Below are 21,711 nucleotides of genomic sequence, written 5' to 3' on the forward strand. Positions count from 1 at the left end.
AATGTGGTAAGGACATCGCTCTGGATCTTGTGTCCCCATTTTTCACACTCCTTTTATTGGCTATTACAAAAGGACTTCTGTGATCAGGACATTCAGTCAATGGTGTTTTTAATAATGCTGTAGTAAAAGGGAGTTTTGTTTTTGTTTTATCTTAGTGTGTCTTGATTTAGTGGTCTGTGGAGTATGTATAGGAAAAATTAAATTGGCACCACAGATTTATCCATTTCAAGCACAATGCATTTAATGAGCTTCTTCAGCATTCTCATGTGATCTAACTATAAGACAATTTTATTTTCCAGTTTTGTTTGATTAAAAAAAGAAGTGAACAAGATAATCACAATACTAAACTCAGATAACAATTAATGTTCATCTTTAGAACTTCTATTCTCCATCCAGTTAAATTTGCAAGACATTATTCTTGTATGGAGCCTACAAACAAACAAGAACCTCTGTAAACATGACTGCCAGGATTAAAGCTAAAGGTGAGCAATAAAGTCTTTATTTCAGCAAGATCTTGGTTACAAATTAACTTTGCTAATGCTCAGTGTACATGGGCTTATCCCACACAGTGTTTCAGGAAGTGGATCCTGGTGCTGTTCTCTGGAGACATGCGATGTCATTCCTTCGCATTTTTTAAATCCATAACATTGCAGGGACTGGTGTAATTAAGGATTGCATACAGAGAGATGAAAGTTTGTGGGTAGAAGGGGAATAGGAAGACAATTACAAAACCTGAAAATGTATCAAGGGTCTTTGGCATTGACATGAGTAGGATTTCATTAACTTGGCATGTTGTTATAAGTAAATTGTAATGCTCGACTCTTTCATATTAGATCCTGAAAGACAGGTGCAGGGGGATTGGCATCTTTGTGACAGCTCACAAAGGCCTGTGAGCATATCCGTCAGGCTGGACAAGAATATATCAAGTGTATGGTCCCTTATACAAATCTGATAATTATAATCAGAATTTTATATGTAATAGGTACATATTAGAGCTATGAAATGGCACCCTCATGAAGGTAGCTATATTTTAGCAACAGTGCCAGAAAATAAACTACTGAAAACATTTTGAATATGTAAATACATGTATGTTACAGAATAAAGTTGTCATCTGAAGTGTTTGGGAATTTGCCCTTTCTATAACGATGATGTATCTTCAGGACTACTTTTCAGGCAGCTGCACACGTGAGCAGCAGAGATGACAGCTGAAAGGCATTTAACAGCTATCTTGTAATGTTCAGTGAGCTACACCTCTGTACTGTGACTTCTCTGCAGTCCCTGCCAGGTAAATACTTGCAATTTGTGAACTCTTAAGAACTCTAGCATCTTCCTATGAGATGGTATCCTTGAACTGTAGGTTACTTTCATTGAAATAAATAGAAATAGTTTTGGTGATGCTGTTAGCATGTGAATTGGTGTTTGCTGAACTAAGTCCTTAGTAACTGCTGTTTCATAAGACTTTAAAAAGAGCATAAAAAAATAACCAATTAAAAAAAATTAGCATGTTAAAAGAATAAAGAAAATGGGATGTTAATATTTAAACCCTTCAGATATTCACAGTTAAATGTCCACCTCTGCAGTTTCCCCACGGTAGGCATCAGCAGTTAAAAAGCAGCACCCTTTTTCGGTCAGTGAAAATTATATTTCAACTCAGCACTGTTATTGAATTGCAAGTTTAAGATCTAATAAAATAAATATACATATGATCGATCTAATTTGCAATATTTGCCCTTCAAAAATCATGAGTAACTTATTAATTGTGGTAACAGGAATAAATAGTAAGGTGGTCAAAGCATTTTTTTTTATCTTTTTTATTGTTACTTCTGCTTGAAAATAGATTTGAATTTGACAGCGTCTCTAAAAATGTCTGGAGCCACGATGTTATAGATTTCCCTACTGCTGCCATCCAGCAGAAACGCTTAGAGGAGGGTTTTTGTGAACCAGACAGTGTTTTGCCAGTGCAGTCTCACCTGTGAGACAGAAAAGGGAGGAGGTACAGAGAAAAACTGCTCATCTGCACGGTAGTTAATGCCGGGGCGATAGTTCTTTACCGAGTACAGGACAGAAAATGCAGGGCTTCACATGCCTACTTTGGAAAACGTCCTAGATCCACTCTTTCTCAAAACCGAAAGTTATTTCACAAGTTATTTCACCTTTGAAACCTCGTGGAGAACAGGGCCTAAACCTGCCAGCTATCCCGCAGGTTACACCGCCCTCCTCTTACAGGTGAGCTCTGGCACCGCCGGCTCGGGCCGTGCACGGCGACCTCGGCAGATGCCATTAATTCGGAGCAGGTGAAGGCTTTCGTTTTGCGCCTTTCATACCCAAGGCTCTGTTTTCCTAACCGCACGTGCACACTCTTCAGATTTAAAAAGCAAAAAAAAAAAAAAAGAAGCCCCCAAACCCAAAAAGTCGGTGCGAGCAGGGGGCCGGTTCAAGCCCCCAGCGCCCCCGCCGAACCGAAAGCAGGTAGAGGGACACTTCCTGCGGGGTGGAGAAAGGGAGAGAAAGGGAGTTTGCCTCTCATCTCCCTCAAAAACCAATCAGGCCGGATCAGCCAGGCGTTGAGGCGCCCTCCGTCCCTCCTACACCTTTCCCAGAGACCCAATGGCCTTGTCCCTCCGGGAGATTGACTAGAGTCACATGAGCTGCACCAAGGGCAGGTAACTCAGGAGAGGAGAAGGGGAAGGGGAGGAAAAAAAAAAAAAAAAAAAGAAAAAAAAAAAAGGCCAAGCTCAGGCTGGGCTTCTGCCATGATGTCAGAGGGAAAGAACCCCACAGCTTGCTAATTTTACCTCCCAATCAGCCCCGGGAAGAAGGAGATCACCGGGAACAGGTAGAGATGCAAGTTTTCTCCATTTTAGTTATTTTTTTCATTTTTGTCTCAGAAACCCTACCTCCTAAGTAGCTCTTTCTTCTCCTTTTAATATTGTGACTCCTCGTTCTCTCCTTTCCCCTTTGATCACTTGGAGGTAGGGGGTGAACCTTTGCGGGATTTTTTTGTTGTTCCTTTTTTTTTTTTTTTGTCTGTTTGTGTGTCTTTTTTTCTTTTTTTTCCTCTTTTTTTTTGACCTCTGCTTTTGATTGTAGTTGTTTCCCCCCTGTGGTCATGACGGCTTCGCGCAGTGACTCTTTGGTGGTGTTGTTTGGGGCAACAGCTGGTGCATATGGGGCTAAACTGGGTTCGGATGAGAGGGAACTAATTCTCTTGGTGTGGCAAGTTGTGGATCTCCCCGGCAAGAAGGTATGGCTTCGACACCCGGTCCGAGGGCGCGTTCCCCGGGCGCAGCCTTTTTGTTTCTTTAAGTTATTTTCCTTCTGTTTGAAGGGCAGAAGCAACTTTGAAAGAAAGCCAGGCCTCTTCCCACCCCCTTCACCTCCTCGGCCCCCTTGGACCATCGGTGGCCCTAAACCTGAGGGCTCCTCGGGGCTCCTGGAGGTGCCCGGGGCAGGCTGGGGCTGGATGCCCCTCCTCAGCCGCCTCACGGCACACACTGGGCGCTCTTACTCTTATTTTATACAGAAAAATAGCCCCCTGTTTGAATAACTTTTCAGAGAATCTTAAATTCCTCTAATTTTGAGGCTGATCTGAAAAAAAGTTTTTTTGTTTTGTTTTTTTTTTACCTCCCTCCCAAAGCCCTCTCGTGAATAATAATCCCTCAGAAGTGAAGGGCTGTAACAAAACAAATGTGGCTATCAATTTCATGAACAGATTCGGGAAAGCGCCTTAACTTTTGGTGGTTTTCCTTTTTCAACGAAAAATTCCCCCGAAACTCAGCTCCAAGCCCAAACGGCGAGGCCTGAAGCCGCTCCTGTGGCCCTCAGCAGAGAGCACGGCTCTTCTGCGGCTCTCCCGGGTGGGAGGGAAGGAAACCTAGGCCAAGGGTCTCCATTTCTGAAACCTTTACCAAAAAATGCCTTTTTCTTGTTCATCACGATAGTCATTGAGGCAGTGATACTGCACCTTTCTGATTTTTTCTGCATTGTAAACGCGTTGTTAAACAGAGCTTGTTCTCGATTGCTCCTCACTTCTGTCCATCGTTTCTTCAATGTTTTTAGGTAGGGACACTGCACAAATCCCTGGTGAAAGCAGACAATTTGGAGTTAAGTGATCAATGTCGTGAAGTGAGTGGTTTAACACCAGAGGGACTGGGCAAAGCAGAGCCTCTGGACCGGGTTCTTCAACAGGTGAGGCATTGCTCTTTGCAACAGGGGCAATGTAGGGGGATCTGGGGGCAAGACTCAACTGTCCTATAAAAGAAATACACTTTCATTTTGTCTTTCACTGTGAAATCACTAGCAAGTTTTTGTGTTTAAAACTGACCAAAAAGAGACCTGAAGCATTTGAACTGTGAGCCCTGTAATACTGAAAGTTATGTATAGCACCAGAGTATGTGAGCTTGTGCTATGGCTCTTGAAAGTTTTGGCTTCTGATTATGTTGCTAGGCCTCCCTTTATTCCAAGTTTCTCTTACTCCAGACTTAAATATATATATAAATAAATAGGGTGATAAACATGATAAATGCAGTACTGATCAAACTTTCAAAATATAGGTGTCATGTTTTAATCCACAGGTTCTCTGCTAAAATGTGTATTAAAATATTAACCTTTGCTTGGTTGTTTTTCTTGAAATTAGTTGAATTCTTCAAAACTATGCTTACGTAAAACATCAGCTGTGTTTGTCATATATCATTCTTCCAAATGAGCTTAATTAGTTTAGTAGATTCAGTGGATAATGAAGTGATTGATTGTTTCTACAACTTTTGTATTATACTATTTGACTAATTTAGTATTGCACTAACAATAAATCTGTAAATTTATATGATTTTTGCACTTCAAGATGTCATAAATTACTTTAAAACTTCTAATGCAAGTACTGTGTATGTACTCAGTTCATGAAATTTTGCTTTATTTCTCTTTTATGCATGCAAAATGTGCTTGAGTGGAAAAATACAATAGTGCGTTTTTGTGGAACGTATAAAACTGGCTTTCCACACCTTGTCTGAATCACTTGTAGGTGTGTTTCAGCAAGAAACTTGCTTAGGCAGTAGAACAGGTTCATGTTGCTGTAACTTCTGGTGACACAGAGATAACTTGGCAGACTAGGTCCTAACCCTCTTTGATATTGAATGGTTAACATTTTACTCTGGAGTGGGTACCTTTAAAAACAGAAATACGTAACTCGTGTTTTAAAATCTCTCAATGTCAGCTGTGGATGGCATTTATTCTACTTGCACAAGTTTTGCTAGACTCTAAGACCAGAGGCTTTTTTTTTTTTTTTTTTTTTAATGCTTCAGAATAACCCCTGAGAAAATGTGCAGCTGCAGGTTTGATCTTGTCCCAGATCTTGCACTAAAGACATCTGGAACAGCTTAGCCTAGTACACTCTGTTTACCTTTATAACAGACACACTTTAATTACACTCAATACTTTATGAGAGATTGTATCTTATTGCTGTAAATTGCGCTGTAGGTGGGTCTGATTTAGCAAATAAAAGGAAATACTACCTTTGTGTGTAGGTGTGGTAGAGACTCTTGAAAAACAACAATTTTACCCTTTTTGTTTGGCATATCTATGCAACCAAATAATGATTTTGCTGTTAATTGTTGGATGCCAGTTGTGATGTGGCCAATTCTGTCATAGATGTGCTGGAACACCCTTTACCTAAGCTTGTCTCCCTGCGCCTCCATACTTCCTGATTCCATGGGAGTTGGGGAGAATTAATTCATCCTCTTACTTGCAATGTCAGCAAAAGGTAGAATTCTGTATTCTTTTACAGTAGACTCTTTTTCTGCATTTTTAAAGATAAATCCATTAAATGATTTAAGTGCATTGTATATTTTAAGGATGTCAGGTACTTATTGATACATACAGATTTTTTTTTTCCTCAGTAAAGTATTTTGATTAGCAAAAGTACTGGTGGGTGAAGTAGTTATTTGAAAAGGAAGTAGACGTGTACCTTGATTTGAGATAATGTTGTAGAGTATGTGAAATTAACTTTCCCCACCCTGCTTGGATTGTGGTAGAGAATCTGATGATGCAGCTGAAAATTGCTCACTTTAGCATTCATCTTAATCTTATAAATGAAAGTTTCAGTACCTGCTTCTGGCTTTTGCCTTGGGTTCTCAGTCTCTACATGTAGAGGGAAGTGAAAATCCCCAACCATAAAGCCGTCGTAAGTTTTACCTGTGCTTCAGAGGTCTCTTCCAACCTCAACCGTTCTTTGATTTTGATTTGGCAATTCATAACTGATACATGGCAGATCAGCAGCTGTGGGCCTGGAGTTTTTCCACTGACAGCAGAAAACCTCCTGTTACTTTTAAGTTCAATTTCTAGGAATGATAGTCTACCAAAAACCTATAGTCTGGATAAATCTTCACTATGCTTGTAACATAACACTTCAAATAATGTTGCATCATTTCAATTGTACTTCATATTCTCACAGCATTGCACCTCAGACGACTCATTGCTTGGGTTTGTCTCAAGTATTCTAAAGTATTCTGTTTTCCCCGATGTATTTTTGCTGCGTGATTTTATAAAGACAGGTTCTGAAGTACAGTGTCCCCTAAATAATCAAGCTTTTTTTGTTAGTGTATGTTTGTAGTGTATGTTTGGTACATTTTTCTACAAGGTTTTTCATACTGTATTTGTCTAGGCTAACAAGCATCTGATTCCACATGTTCTAGTTCATTTATGGGATCCGGCTGGATTTTCCTGTAGCTGATGTGCAATGTTTTGCTAGCTATGTTTTGGGTGGGGAGGAAAGATCCTGTACATGTACAAATATTAGGGAAATAACTACCACAAGTCATAAAGTGTATGCCTTTTGGAAGTAGTTTGCTTAATGTATTTAGTTCAAAATGGCAGTAATAACTTGTCTCTGTTGTAGGGCCATTAATGGTGAACATAAAACTGCTGACTGAGATGTGGTGTTGTAATTGAAGAATGCTACTGAGTAGAAAACATGTGAAGGCTTTTTTTTTTTTTTTTTTTTTTTTTTTTTTAAACAAAGCAAGCAGGAAATCTCAAGTTCAAGTGTATGTTTGGAACTGTTTTGAACCTGTGATGTAAGCCTCTAAGCATGCATTACCTGTAATACTTACTAAAGGGAACAGCATCCTGTATTTCTTCCTACAGCACTAGGACATCCTTGCTCTGTTTCTTTGGTCAGATCCTCAAATCATGGGACTGCCTTATTTAGCATGTGATTTAGAGTTTTCTTTTCCAGAGTTTCTTTTTCTTTTTAGAGCTTTATGCTTTCCCAGTTTCCAAACTTTTAAGGGAAAAAATGTTCTCAAGTTGCTGTCTGAAACCTTGCAGGAATGGAAGCTTGTTTTAAAAGAGCAAAACCAGAATGAACTTTACCTTTCTTTCATCCCCATTACACTGTCATTAAAAAGCTGACATCTTCATGTGCTTCTTTGATTATAGCCATAGGGATTCTTAAGCTAAAGATCTAATGCTAAGTTGAAAGTGTTGTGGATTTCTTAATCCTTCCCATACAGAAAACCTGGCTAAATCAGTATGATTTGCCTTAAGACATGTTGCTTTCCTTTTGCAAGGCAATATTTGCATGTCTCCCTGACAAAGGATGCAGTCTAAGAAGAGCTAATAACTTTGGAGAGGTGTCTGCAGTGTTTAGCTGTAATTACCATCCTTCTTTGAACGATGTACATGAAAAGGGAGAGGTTCTCATGAGAGCTGGGTCTGCTTTTGGACCTATTGAAGCACACAAATTTTGTCTGTGGAGTGACATATAAGTATGAAAAACCTGTTTGTAAGACTATCCTAGTCTTGCTGGTCTTTCATCAAACTTTACATTGGATGCGATACCTTAGTGATAAATTTAATTCATATTCTTCATAGGCTAACCTGGGCATGTTTTCCCTCTTGGCTAAACCATGCTCAAATTGAAAATACTGAGAGGTTGCCACTTCTTCAGGTGATAGCAAATTACCACTTCTCTAAAGCATGTTTGAATGCCTATTGATTGTTTATGTGAGCTGCAAGAGCAGTTTATTTCCTCAGGTATCAACAAATTCGGCAAGAAACAAGCTGATTAGATGAGCATTTGGAAAGAAAGGGGCGGGCAGGGAAGAGGTGGAAGAACCAGTGAATTCCTCTAACCTGATAAACCGGTTGCAACCTTTTTTTTTTTTAAAGAGAAACTTGTTCTGCAGCCTCCTCTTCACAAAGTGCTAGCAGAAAGTTTTCTTGGCTCTCCCTTTCCAGCTGTCACACCTTCATTTTGGGTAAATGACTTCTGAAATGTTTTTTTAATATACTTCTGAATTTTCAGACTGGAGGAAAAAAAGCCTAAAAACGCACGCTGATTTCTTTTTTTGTCTCGAGCTGTTAATCATAAGACAGATAAATACAACCCCCCAAAAATGTAGAATAGGGAAAAGGATGTTCAAATGTGTATTAGTGGCAATGCTGGGCTTTTTTCCTGGAGCAGAAAGCTAATTCTTACTGTTTTGTTACTTTTGTTACTGACTTAAGTTTCCCTAACTCAAGGGAAATAAGCAGCATGTAAATTATCTTTGGTCAAAGGCATTTCTTGAAACTGATCACAACCTGAATTTTATTTATTTATTGGGACTGTGGTTGGTCTTCCAGTCTGAGGTTGTTTGGTGACTATATCAGCCCAATATAACTCTTGGCAGAGTCTGTTTGGAGTTTTGGAGTCTGAGTTCTGAAGTTTTGGAGCAGGTGTTTGGCAAACCTTTGGCAAGTGTTGCTGAGCAGGCTGTTCTTTCCACAGCAAATATTTAGGGTGTAGTTTCACAAGATTTGGCTTCAGCAGCGAAGCCAGCTTCTTGCCCCTGCACCATGCTTTACCATTCTTTCTGTTGCCTCAGTAAAGTTCTTTGTGAAGCTGTGCTGTAAACAGGATCGCTGAAATGAGCAGGTAGGGTGGGAACTCATAAGCTGCTTCGCTGTCCAAGCTCACGTCCCATGAAACTACACCCTTTGGTTGTGTTTTCATGATCCAACATGTTTGATGGTGATACCAGCTTAAAGTATTTCTGCCCCCACATCATGCTCTCAAGCTGCAGATGCAAAAAAAAACCGAAAGCTTTTCAGTAGCACCTTTCACTAAGGTGGTGCTTACATGGACCTCCCTCCCCTGCTTTCTGCCAATACAAAGGTTTTGGGGGCTGCACATTAAACTGGAGCAAGGCCCAGTGCTGAGTTCAAAAAGAGCTCTGGTCTGGAGCAGTTGTGTTTGATGTGCAGCGAGGCAGATTAGGTGGTTAGCTGCTGAGGGCAGCCTTGGCACCAAGGTGTGGACATGCACTGCATTTGAAATGAGAGAAATGTTTTAAGGCAGCCTGGCTACCAAACAGCTTGTATTGTGAAACTGTGGCCTTGGTTTGGCACCAAGTAAGTGATGAGGATCCCCTGGCACACACAAGGTGGCCTTCAGGTTGTCAGGGCAGGTGAGACATAAACACCTCTTACAGGAGGGCTGAGAGGGCTGTGAGCTGTCTTATGCAGGGTTCTTATTATAAGCATCTAATAACTTCCCGTTTCCATTAATAAACCTAGCTTAACATTAGTTAAAATGTTTGATACCTAATATTGGATTATTGTCACCCTTTCTGGTAGGGAAGCAAGGGTGTGGTAACGCCTCCTGTAACTGCAGGATGTTGCAATATGGAATTTTTCTGTTTAGCAATGAAAATGGGTGGCAAACTCTCACTAAAAGCTCTAGTTGTAATTCTGTTGATGATAGCATAGGATTTTTTTTTTTTTAATCATTACAAATCCTCTATGCTACTCAGCTCCCCCTATGTAATGGTGATAACACACATCCATTCTCAAAAACTATAGAGTTAATACCAGAAACAGTCCCTCTGTTATATTACACATACTTATGTATAATATGAATGCATCTGTTTTGGGCAGCATTTATGTTCTGTTAGCTTTTATGGAAAAACAATATAACTGTAGTTTCTCTGAAGGCTGCAGTGCTTTCATCAGAACTCCTTAAGTATTTATTTAAACCTTGCTTTGTTCCTATATTTAGGTACATTTCTCTTTACAATCACTAGAGAATTAAAGGCATTTGTCTAAAGCTGCATATGACTTTCTCTGAAAGCATAAAAATGTGGTATTCCCATTTATCTGTGCTACTTATTTCTCCTCTTAATTTTAAGGGAAGTACTATATTCATTAGAAGTGAATAATTTGGCCCAGTGGTTTGAGGATGAGCTGGAGTAGGCTTTTTATGGTAGTGGATGCTGCTGCTTCTTCCAGTGAAGTTAAAACATTAGCATGAAGTCTCTTACTAAGGCTGGATGGACTAGCATACATAGAAAAATAAACGTTCCTATGACATGTTCAGAACAGCTTGAAAGCTTGAAATACCTGTCTTCATACAATGTGAGGTTGTGCAGTGTTTAAAGCTGTGTCGCTGACACATTGCAGTGTTCTCACTGCTATGCTGTTATACCTGAATACTTCAATTTCTCTTGAAATTGAACTTAAAATACTTTTTATATAAGTCACTGGAAGATGGTAAAACAAAGGGTAGAAGCCTTTTACTACAAAGATTGCTGCTGGTGAATACGTGATCCTCAAAGTTTTTGAACTTTTTTCTTATGACTTGCTGTAAATAGCTGCTGGAAAAAGTCCCTGGAAACGTGTTAATGAAGTGTTTTGGGGGTTTCAAAAGTGGCTAAGCAATAATGAGGAATTATAATAATTATGAGGAATAAAGGATTTGGATTCTACCATTTTAATAATAAAAATGCATGCGATGCCTCCACCAGTTCTTACATGTTAGCAGGGAAGCAGTTTACAAAATTTGGTGCAGACACAGTGTTGCCTGCAAACCTTCATTGTTTCTCTCTTCCTTTGGTAACAATTAATGTGATTCTTGTCACAGTTTTTGAAAGGGCTGCACAGTTCTTGCATCAGTGCGTTGGTTTGCTCAGAGTTTTAAAAACAAACAAAAAAAAAAACAAACAAGAAAAACAAAACACCCTTAAGTTATATGCAGAAGGTCTTGCACAGGTAAGTGCTGCCCAACGAGGACAACACCTCTGTCAACATGTTGCAGCACTTCTTTGCTGAACAGCCTGGTTTAAGAGTGACACACGGATGCTGACAGGAACTGATACTGCCAGCAAAGCAGTCTTGTGGCCAAAGCTATAAAAATGCTGATTGGAATTTGATTTATTTGTAACCAACAACTTAAATAATGCCAGCCCTGTTTCATTTTATGCTTCCTGTGGTTAAAATTGGAACTTCCGTATCTTTCAGTTAGAAATATAGTAATGTCTCTCTCCCCTACAATGGTATCTGTGGCATCCAAAGTTTATGAACATGAGTGGGTTTTCTATCCTTCAGTCTTTCTGGGGTACTGAACTTGTCTCTATTATCATTCTTACTGAGTTGAAACCAAAGCTAAGTAGTGGTGTTTTCGTTCTCTGGTTCTAATTCTAGAGAAATTTAAGCATGTTCTTTATTGTTTAAATGAATTGTATAGACGTTTGCAGTGTGTGAAAACAAATGTGTTTACATAAATTAAGACAAAATTACTTCCTTGACAAGTAACTCTGTTGCAGTGAATTCCACTAAAACTGAAGTAGAGCTAAGTTATGCAACCAGGAAAATAAAAGTGCAAAAAACATTGTGGAGGTTCTCCTTTGTAAGTAGATAACGTTGTGTGTTCCCGAATACCTAAAAGTTAGTTTAGGCGTCATTCGAGGTGAAGAGAATCACAAAACAGTGTATAATACATCAAATATCTTGAATGAAGTAACTATCAGACTGGGAGAAGATGCACAAGTTTGAGAACTGGAAAATACGTTACAGTTGCAAGAATGACTGAAACAATGAAAGAGTTTGGGAGTTTCCTTGCTTTTAGTGTGCTAGCCACTGTCACTCCTTACAGCACAAACTGTGACAGGATGAACTCTTGCTTATTGTAAAGCTCCTGAAAGGACACTAGGTAAACGTGCACGGCAGAAGAGAACTGCTGCTCCTATGATATACTTACAGAAACAAAAGAAACTATGAATCACCTCCCACTCCTCCCTTCAAATATCAGACACAAAGAATTGATCACAAGGAACCGTGTGATTTGCTTTACTTCATATTCTATGCAGCTCACATGATGCTTTGTCAGTCATAACGCTTTGAAAACAAGGCACTGCAGAAAAGAGAATGCAATTCTTTAAGAGGAAGCGACATCTAAATAATGCCCCTGATAGTGTTCTAGTTCTGTATTGGGCGGGTCTGAATCCCTTGGAAGGCCAAATGGAAGTTCTGATCCTACTCAGTAGTAGACTACTACAATTACAGATAATCATTTCACTTACTTTCATTTTTCCTTTTCTCAAACAACCAGTTCTTGATGTGTGGGGTTGCTGCTCTAATCTGTGACTTCAAATTTCAGAGTTTAAAGGCAAGTTGGCCTAGGGATCCACTTCTTTTTATTTCCACAAAAGCATGTTGAACAAGAAAGGGAAAACTCAGAGCACTTTTATGAAAGCTTGACTTTTCTGCTGATATGTGTAAGGGTATGAGCAAGGATCACTTGGATTCCATTATAAGATAAGATGCTTACTGGATCTCAAGTCCATTCAGGGTGGTCCGTGTTTATGGTATTTTACTGTATTCAGTTAAAGGAATGAGAGGGAATCTCATTCAAAGGAAACAGAAATGTGGATAGTATGTATACCGTCTTATAATTCCTGTTTCCCTGGACATTACTGCAAAAACAACCCGAAAAACAAAACCAAACAAAAAAAGGGGAGTGAGGGAAGAAGCTTTAATTTTTAAGGCATTGGCAGTTCTCCTACAACTGGTTAAGCTTGCACTACAAACAATGAGGTAGTGTTGAGTAAATAGAGCGGTACCATGCATTACAGTCAATAGAGCTGGTGCTAAAGATCACATTGCTAATGAAAGTTTGTCCTTGAAACAGAGGTAAGAGGGAGTGGGGGAGGTATAGAACGCAGAGAGAACTCATGCTTAAACTAAGATTTTAGGAAATATTACAGTCAGAGTATATGAATTAAAACCTAGAGTTAGGAAAGTCTGTTCAACCTTTTATTTCAGGCTGCAGTAACTTGCTCTGGGAGTTGAACTGATAGCAAACAGCCAATGAGGAGTGTGAGGCCATTGTAGTCCTACTTGAAATATAGGTAAAAGGTTGACAGAATATGGATTTTTTTTGCAAATATTCAAAGTTTCCTGTAAGAGTTATCTTTCGTTTAAAGACAGACTTGTGAATAACCTACACAAACAAATGTTTGATCTGTAAGATATGCATCTTTTTTGCATGTTGTTTGTTTTCGCTGCCTAATGGCCTCTTTCTTATAGGTTAATTGAAACTTGAAAACTGCTTACTTTTTCTCAGTGTTTCCTTGTTATTCAGTTCCCTGACACATAATGCAGTAGTAAAGTAAGTGTAGAAACTGTGCAGTTCCTATACTGCAGGAATGGGCTTCTTTTGTCTCAAACAAGGCTAACTTCTAGTAGCTTGTTTGTGGAGTTCCGTGCACATTTCAGCACTCTCTTATTAAAACAGATTGTGCTTTTGAAGATAAAAGCTGTGACCTGATTGCTGTGACATTTAGGTGGCCTGAACCATGGTCTTACTTTTTAGGCTTAATGCATTACCTGAATGAGATGCTGTAGATATGATAGCTGAAAAGCATGCAAATAATCTGGTGTTGCAAACTTCTATGTCAGAAATAATTAATCAAAAATGGTCATGAAATGCTGAAGTGACACGGCTTTGGACAGATCTTTGTCTTGACAGAAGGTTAGGTTTTCGTATTCTTTCCAAGGAAAAACTAAAACTTTTCAGCAGCTGTTTCTGTTGTAGTAGAGAGACCAGGCCCAATTAAAATGACTCAAAGAAATACATGTAAATAATGGAGCAACTCCACACTTAACACACTTTGTTGTTACTCAAAACTATAATAGTGTTTCCTATGCTCTACAGACTGGCAATGGACAAAGCATGACAACCATTGCTTTGTTTATGTCTTTCATATTCTACCTGTTGCTGAACCATGCTTGGGGGAAAAAAAAGCTTTCATGTAGAAAATTAATGGTAGGTTAGCCTCATCTAAGCTGAATTTTCAGCCCCTTCATGTATGGGGGGGGGGGGGGGGGGGGAGGGGGAAGACCTATTTTAAAGTACTCGTTGAATGGGAAGGATGTAATAAACTTGAGTACCTTCTGGTTTTCTCCCTTGAACCTTAACTGCCATTATAAGAACTATATATGAGCTGCACATCTCCCTTACCACTCTGTGGTGACCAGTATGATGGCAATGAGGAGGACAGTTATTTCCTGAAATTTCAACTTCCCCGCACCAAAGCAAAAGATAAAAAATGGATATCTTCGAATAGCTTTAAAAATATAGATCCTGTCTTTTTCTGTTCTGGTTGTTTTGAAGATTTGTAATGTTCGGAATTTTATGGCAGAACTCCACAGTCATATGATGTTTGAGACCGACTTGGCTATTTTTGTTGCTACCAAGCTTGTGCCATTTGTGGTTAACTAGTTTCTTTGTAAGATAAGAGTTTGTGTCTATGCAGTCACCTAATGTAGACGAAATTGTTTTGAGAGAACATCAGAAGCAGCAGGATACGTGGTACCTGGCTTGCTCTTGAAGCTTTCTGCAGGAAAGGATATAAAATGACAAGATAGTAGGTAGTGAGAAGTGTTGTATCCTGTAGCTCCTTGAGATCAAGGTGAGCAAATCTGTTCTTACACATTCAAATTCCAAAGGTGGATGGAAACTCTGCTGGATTGGTCACGTGTAAATATAATGGACTATCTCAGGTACACTTACTGTGGCCATTCTGATTGATTACTCCGTTATTAAATGTAGTTTGAGTACCTTTATACCGTTGGTGATGTGTAACTTGACTGATCATACTGAGCACTGTTATGCCATCTTTGGCATGCTGGAAATGAAACCCATGCCTTTGTCCAGGGTAGTTTTAACTCACTAAGTAATCTCAGGTATTAGTGTTCAGCAGAGCAAAAAATTGCTTTTCTTTTAATAGAAGAAATCAAACTGGCAATATTGTTTTCTAGCATTTTTAGTGAGTGGGCCTGAGCTGCCTGTGTCACTTGCGCAAGTTTCCTCTGCAGAGAAATAAGCCAAGGCACAACTTCTTTTTTGTGTTTGAATAGTGTCTAAGTACAGTACCTTTTCCTATGTTTCTAGGGGAGGAGGGGAAAAAAAAAATAAAGAAAAGAAAAACTTAGTGTAAGCCAACAAGCTCCAGTTTTTTTTTTTTCTTCCAGCAGTTTCAGTACAAGGTCACCATGTATCCATTATCAGCCATGTGGAATAGCAGCTAACAGGTCAACAAAGGCAAGGGCTTACTATAGGATTCTCTGTTTAAAAAGTTACCTAGAACAATAAAGGGTTATCATACTTGTAAATACTGCTGAAATGCAGTCTACACACTTCCCCAGTAGTATTGACATGCTTTAAATTCCACCATTGCATGGGTAAGGCTGGCATTATCACCAGGGTTTGAAGAGGGAAGGAGCAGAAAACTGCCCATGGAGAGTATTGTAAATACATGTGAAACTCTTGAAGGTGTAGGATCTGAGGCACAATGTCGAGGTGAAATTATTTTCCAAAGTTGCCATTGTTTGGGTATGTTGTGTGTGTGTCCAAACTTTGTATACCAAACCAATGATTTGTTACTCTTGAAATTTCTTATGCCTGTAAGTTTAAGGGAGGCTTCAGGGCTGCTGGATATTTGTTTTTCAGTGGTGCTCCAATCTTGCTTTTGTTTGGTGGCAGAAAATTTCTTTTCATCAAATTTGGTTGCATCTCAGCCCTGCCCTAAAGACACACACAAACCTCCATGTATACACTATGGTGGCCTTAGTGCAGCTGTGGAATGGGCAATACAAAGAGTGCAAAGAGATGGGAGAATCACAGAATGACTGCAGTTGGAAGGTACCTATGGATGGTTCCCAGTGCAACCCCTTAAAGCAGACGCAACTAGAGCAGGTTGCCCAGGGCCATGTCCAGTTGGGTCTTGCATATCTCCGGAGATGGAGACTCTGCAACTTCTCTGGGCAGCCTGTTTCAGTTTTCAGACACTTTCAATCCTTTTTTTCAGGAACAGCACCTCTGCAACTATATGCTTTTTTTTTTTTTGTCTGTTCTCTAGCAATGAATTGTAGAGGGCTGTCTGTAAAATCAGGCTCTGAGGCAAGACTTGAAATATCTTTGCCTGTTGAAGCAGAAGGTGTAGTAGAGCATCTTCAGAGCGGTGATGTGTGTTTTGGGTTGCCATTGGTGTTTTATGCTTCTCTTACTAGCAGAAAGACAGTTCATTGTTATGTGGTCTGTGCTGCGAGTGAGGAACAATCCATGCCAAAGCCTAAAAGACAAATAAAAAGCTCTAATGTAATGACTTTCAGTAATGTGTAATAAGTAATGATTTTTTTTGGACATAAATGAATTTGGATATCAAACGTGGTGGTAAATAGTATGGCTTTAGTTGAGGCATTTTGGGATGCTTATTGCAAAGTGCCAGTATGTAGTCTTAATATGCAAAGCATGTGGTTTCTTTGCTAGGAGAGCTACAATTAGGAAGCAACTTGAATACCTTCAACTGACAATTCGTTGATGGCAAAGTAGGGAGGGTATGTGTGGAAGTGAACTTGTGCTTCTGGATTGAGAAAAATGCTTTGTGTTGTCGCTACTGAAGTTGTTTCTGTAAAAATGCTATATGTGTGTGAGTCTGGGGATTTTAGTGTTAATGGCATGTTTTGGTAGACAAATTCCATTTGAGAATCTGTCTGATAGACTGAACTGTAGTTCTCAGAATTCATTATACTAATAAAATGAAAATGCAACAATTTTCAGGACCTAAAGCGAAGCCTTGAGAGGTATTGTGAACTAAAATTTAGAAACATTATAACTTGATAAATTTAGACTGCCTGAATTATTAGACATGCAAACACAAAAGTTCAGCTGATCTGATTTTTATATTATTACTTGTGTCACTCTGCATAATTCTGTACATAACCACATGCAGGTGCATACATCTGTATATAGGAGTCACCTATCTGTAATGGAGTCCTTGCTGTCCTACACTCCCTAGTAATTCATTGCTGGAGGAGGTCTCTTATGTAGGTAAAATAATTTGTTTGTGAAAGAGATCTAAAGTAGTTCTCTAGCTTCAGCTTTGCATAGAGATGCATGCTTATCAGAGTGGAAACTTATTCTTAATTCCTTCAAATGAATGGGGAGGGGGGTGTAACATGCTTAGCTAACTTTCCAGGTTTTAGCAAAAGGGAACAGCTCAAATGTGTGTACCTAAGATAGAAGTTTTTATTTCAAACAGTGTATTTTAAAAATCTGTGGATTATATCTTTGCTGTTTTTCTAGGACCATTGCATATTAGGCATGTGAATTTCTTAAGCTCCAGGGAGTATATTGGAATATATGAATTTAGGTGAGCCAAAATAACTTTTCTTCTAAGTAATTTCTGAAATTGTTCCTTTTAATAATGACCAAAAGATGTCACTCCTGCATAAGTTTTTTTTTTTTTTTAATTATACATTTTTTCTAGCAAAGCAGCAGTTAATCTCCTCTACAAATAGAAAGCCCTGACAGTAGGATGTATGTGTGTATAAAAACGGGTCTGCATGCCTGTTTTGCAAAGGACTGATCTAGAAGACATGGTTACAGGTTTTTTTGACAGGCTTTATACAGAATCACAAATGACCTGTTGGTCTCTGTCTTAATTTTTGCCTAGACCAGGTGTGATTTGCCTTCCCACAGTTAGCCAAAAGATGTCAAAACAAGCACTTTTTAAGAAGTTAATTTGGCAGAAACTTGATCTTGTATCCACGTGTAACCAAAATGTAACCTCTGGGTAATTCACTAGCATGTCTGTTGATATCACTGATCTGAACCCATGTCCCCACACAGCAAGCACCATGTAATACCTGTGTGGGGATATAGAGGCATGTCTAGCCTGAGCATGGCACAAAAGCTAAGCTACTTTCTGGAAGCTGTTTCTGTCCAGAGTTAAATTGCAAAGATTCCTTTAATTCTGAGGCTTTGTGAATGATTTTGTGTCTAGCCTGGTGCTGTTAGCTGTGACGGGTTAGCAGGGCTAACAGAAGCAAAACAGAGAAACTTTTGTGCCTTATTAACATAGGATCCAGTTCTGAAGAAGCACTAGGAGCAGGTCAGATGAGTAAGAAGCAGCCAAATTTTCTGTTATTTCTCAGAGGTGAACGAAAGAGAGAACCCCCCAGGGTATCTTGGGTTCAGATACAGCTTAGCTGACAGCATGGCAGGGTTCTGCAGCTGCCTGCTCCCTGCTTCACTGCCATGCCAGCCACAGCGCAGAGGCAGCAGCCTTTCTCAAGGATGAGAGCTATTTTTAGTTAGGGAAATGGGAATATCCAAATAGCCAGTGGTTTATTTTAGTGCTTCGTGCATCATAGCTATTGAAAGAGCTTACTGAGGAATCTTAAAGTTTCCCTGCCATCCCCAGCTTTGTTCAGTTAAGGCTACACGGAGAAGGGGGCCGTGTCGTTTCAGCCACTGGGGATTCATTTGCAGAAAACACAGCAGCTTGTGCTGGCTTTCCTCCAGCTTTGCTGCTGGCGAAACATGTCTCTTTGCTCTCTTTGTACTCTCAGCTACAAGCCCCAAATCCTGTAGAGCCAGTTTTTCAGACAGTGCTCTGACTCTCTCCTTCCCTCTCTCCACCTTTTCCCTAAGAACTGTTTTAGCTTTCAGGGAGGTAAACGTACAGAGCAGCCTGCTCAATTCTTTCTTCTTTGTTCAGTTTTTAATCTGTGTGGTGAATTATTGAACGTGTTCCTTTAAACGTGGAATGATTCATCAGAGCCCTAGCAGAGGCTGACCTGCTGGAATAAGCAGCACAGGGTGATGCCTCTGCACTGTGGCTCTTGCAAGCTAAATGAGAGCTGGCTGCAAGATGCAAAGAGTGGTAATTAACGCTGTATAACTCAGTTCCTATGAAATGACTAGATTAACAGGAGCCATAGGGTGTGTGAGCTTGGTGGAGGAAGCCTTAAGGTGGGGCAGCTTTGCATGCTAAAGTGGGGCAGCTCTATGGAGAACAGCATGAAGGTGAATGACGGGAGGTAAATAGCTGAGATGGGTTTTATTAGTGGAGTTAAGGAGACGTGGATGGAATTTATAAAGTGACAGACTTGTGGACAGGTTGCTGAATGTGTGAGACAGAAAACTGTAATGTAAATCTGGCACTGGTCTTAACTTGTCCTGAGCTTGCTATATGTTGGTGTATGACTGTTCTGGGTTGCCTTTTGAGGTGCTGCCTTGTATTTATGGTGGGGGGAAAAAAAAAAAAAAAGCTGAAGATGGCTTTTCAGCAGGAACTTGTAATCACTGAAGTTACATTTTAACACAGCTTTATGAATGCATGTGCACTGGTTGCTTTAACTCCTTCTGAACATATGTGATAGGCTGTACATGTATCTGCTGCCTGAAAGCCTTAGGGGTCTGGTGTAACCTATAGTAATGAGAGCTGGTCTCCAGCTATGCTTTTATACTTAACCTTTCCAGAATTAAAGACATCTCATGTAGATGAAAGAAGCCAGTTCAGACTAATCTGAAAAATCTCTTGTTCCTCCATGGCAGAGTTATGCCTGCTATTTTGCCTCGTGCTTTTTTCCTAGGTGAATTTTCCCTTTCACAATCCTCTGCCTCGTTCCTCTACGTGGTTAACCTGTGTGACAGTGAGGCTGGTTTGGATGGGAAGGGTTGCTCGTGACTCCTAACTATTCTTCCCACACTCCTTTTGGCCTATTTTGAGGAGCACACCCCAAAGTTTGGAAAAGATTATTTTCAAAATAGAAGTTTCTAAATAAGCATTCAGCAAGGCCTGCTAGTCCTACAGCATTTTTATCTGGGGCACTCTAAAATGTTAACATCTACTAATAAGAGATGATTGTTTTCACAAGTAGATTGTCCCATATTAGGAGTTTGCAATGTTGAAATTTATCACTAACACTTTTTACATATGCAGTGCAAATAATCTGGCTCAGTTAAAAATAAAAACAACTGCTGCCTCATGTTTTTTTTTAAACTTAGTACACCTCGAGTATTTGGTTTATCTGTGTACTTGTGTAATGTTACGCTTGATGTCTTCTCACCAGGGGCTTCTGAAAATAGTTGTGCTGTATACCTGTCTTTTCAGCTGTACATTGTATGGGAAATGATCTGAAGAAAATAATGTGAATATTTCAGTGCGGCAGTCTTGATTTTTTTTTTTTTTTTTTGCCAGTTTATCTGATGCCATTTGGCCTGAGCACTGCCTCTCTTGTTCAAACATTTTTTTCTACTTTTGTTTTCTAATTTGAAGGCTTTTCGAACTACAGTTGTTATGCTGTACAAATCAAATGAGGCTGCATGCATTTCCTGCTTCTCTCAAAATGTGTATGGGGGATTTCTTCTTGCATCTTATTAAAACAGCTCTCTAATTGCACTTTTGTTATGTGGGCTCTTCCACATCTTCAGAAGCACAGGGTACAAAGTTGAAGGTTTGTGGAGTGTTTTATTACTGCTCATCAGTAAGGCTCTGCTTCCTTTTGGCAAGAATCCCTGTACACCTTTGGGAGGCTAATTAATGCCTATTCCTATTTCCAATCCCTTCTTACAAATATTTGCTTTTTATTGTGCCCAGAAGTTAAAGCATGAAGGTGTTGCATTTAGGAAAAAGACAGTTCTCCTCCTGTCTGTTATGGTGAGAATATTTGTTGCTGCTCTGTGACTGTGGCAGGCCCTGTAACTGCTTTTCTGAAGTGGTTCATGTGGAATTTTCTTCTTTTTGTGGTGTTTACATATCAGCTGAGGTATTTGGAGCACTCTCAGATCTCAATTTTCTGATTTTTTTTTTTTTTTTTTTTTTTAAATTATTCTTAAACAATGACTTGCTTTATGGCCTCAGGTTCTCCAAGCCTTCAGCTTGTGGTAGGAACCTGAAGTAGCAACTGGGAGGAAACTGGCTTTCTGAATCTGCAAGAATGAGAAAATATAAATATACGTATATAATTATTTATTTTGGTGGGTTTGTGTGCTTTGATAGAGTGCAAAGAACTGCATTAAAAAGGATCGGGGAATATTTCACCCTTTTAAAAGTATCAAATACCTTCTGTTTCTATATAAAATGAAGTTTAATATAGTTTAATGTAATATGTATGCAAATTAAGCAACTCGCACAAGTTGCTGATGGAAGTGCCTCTCCTTATTCAGTGTTGCCCCCTCAGTTCTCTGTCTAGGGGGATTTAGGGACCACTACTACAGCATTACCCCAAGTGGCAGTGGAATGCTGTTAGCCTAAAGAAGGGCCAGAATTGGATTTGAGCAGTTACTTTGAATTAAAGCCTGGGTAGTCTTGTCTCTGCTGCTAATCCATGTCCAATACAACATTGCTCCCTTGTGAACCTTACCTTTGGGACATAAATGCTACAAGAGTCGTTCAGAGTTAAAGCTGTGTAGCTGTGGGAGCAGGTCATTAGGATGTTGCCTCTCTAAGCAGAGAATGTAACATGTTGCATGTGTTGATACTGGGGGAAAAAAACAAAACAAAACAAAAAACTCTATTTTTCCTCATATACAGGTTAAAAGGTAGAAATATATCTTTGGATTTGCAAATTTGTTCTAATTTGTTACGAGGAGACAAGGGGAGGTTATTT

The 21,711-nt window shown here is 39.5% G+C and overlaps 1 protein-coding gene across 1 annotated transcript in view; it reads left to right on the forward strand.

The window, feature by feature from the left end:
• Nucleotides 1-3,109: 3,109 nt before the first annotated feature.
• The window catches only part of ESRP2 (epithelial splicing regulatory protein 2), a gene marked incomplete at both ends in the record, with an annotated part of 40,808 nt that continues 22,206 nt past the window's right edge, over nucleotides 3,110-21,711 (forward strand). The window contains 2 exons of the mRNA XM_084294904.1: nucleotides 3,110-3,244; nucleotides 4,060-4,188. Coding sequence (XP_084151030.1) covers nucleotides 3,110-3,244; nucleotides 4,060-4,188 — 264 coding nt within the window. The remainder of the gene's footprint in view (nucleotides 3,245-4,059; nucleotides 4,189-21,711) is intronic.

This window comes from Netta rufina (assembly GCF_964035555.1).
Source record: "Netta rufina genome assembly, chromosome: 13".
NCBI classification, from domain to species: Eukaryota; Metazoa; Chordata; class Aves; order Anseriformes; family Anatidae; genus Netta; species Netta rufina.